At 37.4% G+C, this 4586-nt stretch overlaps 1 protein-coding gene across 1 annotated transcript; it reads right to left on the bottom strand.

The window, feature by feature from the left end:
- Positions 1-576: 576 nt before the first annotated feature.
- LOC102782148 (extracellular calcium-sensing receptor-like) lies at positions 577-4356 on the bottom strand. Its single transcript, XM_035909763.2, has 6 exons — positions 4229-4356; positions 3769-4066; positions 2701-3495; positions 2324-2551; positions 2019-2142; positions 577-1481 (listed from the first exon to the last, which is right to left on the bottom strand). Exons 1-6 carry the CDS (start codon positions 4303-4305, stop codon positions 577-579), a joined length of 2427 nt encoding a protein of 808 aa, XP_035765656.2. The 5' UTR covers positions 4306-4356.
- Between the last annotated feature and the right edge of the window lie 230 nt (positions 4357-4586).

The following is a 4586-nucleotide window of genomic DNA, read 5'->3' as shown; positions in this document are numbered from 1 at the left end:
CGCCCATCCAAAACCAGACCGCTTAAAAAATACCACAAGGAATAAGTTCTCTGTTTAGACAGTGGGTGGTTGTTTATCTGTTCTTCTCATTGCAGAAGGAGATATCCATACCAGGGGGTAAGGTGATCCATGGAATGGACCCAAGGCAAATAATGGGAAACAAGTCCACGACCACAACCTCCCCTGAAAAATTTTGGCCAAACAAATTAACATTTTGTTTTTATATCTCATAATAAAAGTGTTTACTACCTGGGTGCTCTTTATTTGTACAGATTGCTGAGCTGTCTTCTCTCATAAGATGAACCCAACAATAGTGAGAACTGTGCACTATGAATTAAGTGTGTGTCAATCATAATATACTCAATAAAATTTCTTTTATTGAATCATAAATGTTAAAGTCAGGTATTGTCTGAATGTTTGCTTAGTCATTCTGACCACACACTAAACACCTCAGACAAGATCTGAGCAATGTGCTATGTTTGCATTCTCTGCTGGTACAAAAAAACCCAGCACAGAAGCACACACACACAAACTTAATATTTTAGTTAAATAACTTATTTATTTTAAAGATGGCGATCATGGAGCACCCTTCCCCATCATGTTCTTTTTCGTGTTCCTTTCTGGTTTCAGTAAGATGATATAACACTTTGGGAAAAAAATGCAAATCAGTAGTCCAAAGCTGGAGGCAAGAATAGCAAATATTTCTACAGCAACACTGAACTTCCCCGGAGAGCTGACATATGCTGGAATAAATGTAATCCACACTGCACAGAATATTAGCATGCTAAAGGTAATAAACTTGGCTTCATTGAAATTATCAGGCAGTTTTCGAGCTAGAAAAGCAAAAATGAAACATAAGACAGACAAAAGTCCTATGTAGCCAAGCACAGCCCAGTAGCCCACAGATGTGCCCAGAGCACACTCTAAGGTGATCTTGTCTTTAAATTCCTTAAAGTTTTTAAATGGAAAAGGAGGCGAAACTGTTAACCAAATTATACACATGATAAGTTGTATAAGAGTAAAGCTTGTAACACAGAGTCTCTGCTGTGTAGGTCCAAACCATTTCTGAACATTACTACCTGGACGTGTTGCCCGGAAAGCCATCAAAACAACCATTGTTTTCCCCAGAACACAAGAGATGCAGAGCACAAAGGTGATCCCAAAAGCTACATGTCGCAGCATGCAAGACCATTCAGAGGGCTGACCAATGAATGTCAGAGAACACAGGAAACAAAGAGTCAAAGAGAAGAGCAGCAGGAAGCTCAGCTCAGAATTGTTTGCCCTCACAATAGGAGTTTTCCTGTATTTGAAGAATATTAATGCCACACCGGTAGTCATGCATGTTCCAAATAAAGATGCAGCAGTCAGGAGTGCTCCCATAATTTCTTCATATGACAGAAACACTGCTTCCTTCTTTATGCACGTGTCTCTTCTTTCATTTGACCAAAATTCAGGGGGACATCTCAAACAGGTAACAGAATCTGCAAATTAATGTTAATACAATGTTAGAATTCTGGAGATTTATTAGATTTATGCGTTTGAATCTACTGTACAGCATATTATACTCACTAGCACACTATTACTCTACATTGGTCAGGCTACTGTTAAAGCTACACAATGAGAAGATGAGAAAAAATGTGTTGACAATGCTTTTGCACAGTCAATATGAGAAATGTTAAATAAGTAACTTCAAACATCGTTGGTCATTTTTCAATAAAACTGACACTGATTCTGAACAAACTGCAGCAACAAGAAATTACATGCTGTGGTATAAAGCAACTGGTGCTGGAACAACAGCGAAAGTTATGATAGATACGGCAGGTTTTGAAGCAGGGAGTGTGCTCATATTATTCACAGTAGGCTGAAACAGCCCCATATTTCACTCTTCATTTGCTTTATGTATAGAAAAAGAGTTTCCTCAATGTTGCGAAAGAATGAAAAAATATGCTGGAACATGAACAGTAATATTGCTTGTAATTCATTAAAGTTCTAAAGTTTTTATTGAAATATTACCACACCTGTAATGTTGTTTATCTCTCCCTCTGCACATCTTATACAGTCATAGCAGCAAACAGGCCTTCCTTTCTGGAGAACCTTGCGTGTTCCTGGGGGACATTTCTCACTGCAAACTGACACAGGCACCTGTATGAATAAATGTACAATAATAACCATGGATAAACTGCATGTATGATGATCTTTACAATCGTTTCTTAATTTTATATGCATGAAGTTTAAATGTTTTAAAATAATAATACCTGGTTATAATTAATTCTTTATACTTAATAAGCTTCCTATTTGTATTCATTGTTTATTGATCACTCACCTGCTTTGAGTTTCTTGCCCAGATTAAAGAGTTATTTTGCAGAGTCAGCTGTTTGCCTGGAGGAAGTGATGCATCATAAAGACCAACTGTCACAAACTCCACAATGCTGTTTTTTCTTGGCTGCCAGTTTATAATTTCATACTTTGCTGCTGGATCTCCATTCTCATCAAAGTAAACCTCATCTCCTTCTTTTGTTTTGAAGTAAATTTTTAGAATGCGCTGCAAAATCTAAAAACATATGTAATAAGGCAGTTAATATACTGAAGGACATTTAATAGATCCACTGGCTTAATGACATGATCAACATATGTTGTCTTCAAATTTAAACAATTCTTCTTGTAACTCGATTTGAACAATATAATTGTAGATAGGCTCACCATTAATGGATCTAGCTGCACATTTTTCTCACATGTTTTATTACAATTAAGGATATTGTGAAGGGCATGGGCCACTGCATACACTCCTTTATATACATTGTTAAACATAGGCATGAGTGACATGTCAGTGAAGCTATTTTGAACTCCAGTAAGATCTTCATGTCCGGTACACTCTCTTGGATTTTCTGCTGTTGACTTCAACTCCTTGAACTTACAACTAAATAGTGTCTCCCAGAACTCAGTAAACAAATCATTATTAGATGAATTAAGAAGTTTCACATTCAGCATGAACTCCTTCAGGCCAGTGACGTGTGCTTTGGGAATGTAAAGACCTATGGCACCATCCAGTATGTGATGTATATCCATTTTTGCGGTTTGTGAATCAAATATCCAAGACTCACTGCCTACCCACTGATACCCAGTCAGATTGTTGAGAGAAAACTCATGTAATAGCACATCCATATCAAAGTGGGACAGAAAGCCAACAATCACCTTGGAGGTTGAAGCTTTTATAATGTCAATGATCTTTTGAATTTTTTCATATGGATCTGTCCTAAAAAAAGATACAGAATATTCCAGACAGATGCCCAGCTGCTGTGCAGTTTCTGTGAATGTTGCCATGCCTTTATTTCCATAATCATCATTGGTTCGAATGGCTCCAACCCAAGTCCATCCAAAGTACTTTACTAAATAGACCAGGGCTCTGCTCTGGTAGTAGTCACTGGGTATTGTTCTGAGGAAGGATGGGTACTTGGTTTTGTCACTGAGACAAGCACATGTGGCCAAATGGCTGATCTAAGAGGGGAAAAAAAGGCCATGAAAAAGACAAAGAACAAGATAAAATTTAAGATGTTACAAGGAATAATAATGATTATAGTCACACTGACCATTAAAAATAAAAAAACATTTTTTGCACACATCCACATTTAATTTCAGTTTTCACTGTGTTAAGCACATTATATCCCTGCAAAGAGGCCTATCTAAAATGGAAAAATACAAAGAAATCAGAACTTTTAAAGAGTCACATTTGTGTTTTCAGAAAAAAATATTTTTAGCTATCCTACCCACCATTGGTATATTAAATGGCCCAATTACGGTAGCTATTGCCATGCAAGGAGAGGAAGAAGTCTCTCCAATTATAGCCTGCACTTGTGCTGGTTTGGTACAAGGGGCCTCAGGTGCTGTGAAAATAATTTGATTACCATTCATCAAGGCTAGTGCAACTTTTATGCTTTGGGCAATGGAACCACAAGTATCATACATTTTATAGCCCAGAGAGACTCCTGGCAGTAGGTCTGTACTGTTATTAATCTCCTCGATGGCAAAAAGCATAGCCTGGGCGACCCGGAATTCTCTGGAATTCAAACTTCATTCAAACAGTGAAAAAGTTGACAATAGATCACTAACACATAAGATACTGAAATCAGTCAGTTATATTAATGAAGAAAAACAAGAGAAAGTAAGAGAAAAAAGTTTTTCATCTTAGATCATTTATCCATATTAAATTTATTTTTATAATGTTATTTACCTCGTGCATTGAAGTGGCAGTGGTTTCTGTATGTAGGTATCCTTTCGGTCATTCCAGCTACTGTGAAAAGAGAACATCCCCCCCAATATAATGTCCCCATCCCTAGATAACTGGGGATTCTCAGTATCCCCTCTTTGCATGCACACAGGTTCTTTTGCCTGAGAGAAAAAAGCCACCAGTAACAGTTGGAAAAGTGCCCACCCCAATTCTGGCCACTTCTGTGTAAATGACATGCTGTCTGTAAAAACTGAACCACTGGGTGGCATTGCAAGTAACCTAGTCTAAGTGAAACATGCAGACTTTATTTATACATTTTGAAGCAGCAAAAATGAATAACAGAACCATCATGCTTCTTCTA

Source organism: Neolamprologus brichardi, chromosome 14 (assembly GCF_056152115.1).
Source record: "Neolamprologus brichardi isolate AB-2024 chromosome 14, ASM5615211v1, whole genome shotgun sequence".
NCBI classification, from domain to species: domain Eukaryota; kingdom Metazoa; phylum Chordata; class Actinopteri; order Cichliformes; family Cichlidae; genus Neolamprologus; species Neolamprologus brichardi.
The sequence above is the reverse complement of the archived record's forward strand: the minus strand, read 5'-3'. Positions and strand labels throughout refer to the sequence as shown.

Excerpts from the sequence above, each read along its gene's own strand:
- LOC102782148 (XM_035909763.2), bottom strand. The coding sequence starts at position 4,305 with ATGTTCTCTTTTCACAGTAGCTGGAATGACCGAAAGGATACCTACATA. Across the intron at positions 4,067-4,228 it reads CTGCCACTTCAATGCACGAG|TTTGAATTCCAGAGAATTCC; the intron begins GTAAATAACATT and ends GTTTGAATGAAG. Across the intron at positions 3,496-3,768 it reads GGCCATTTAATATACCAATG|ATCAGCCATTTGGCCACATG; the intron begins GTGGGTAGGATA and ends TTCCCCTCTTAG.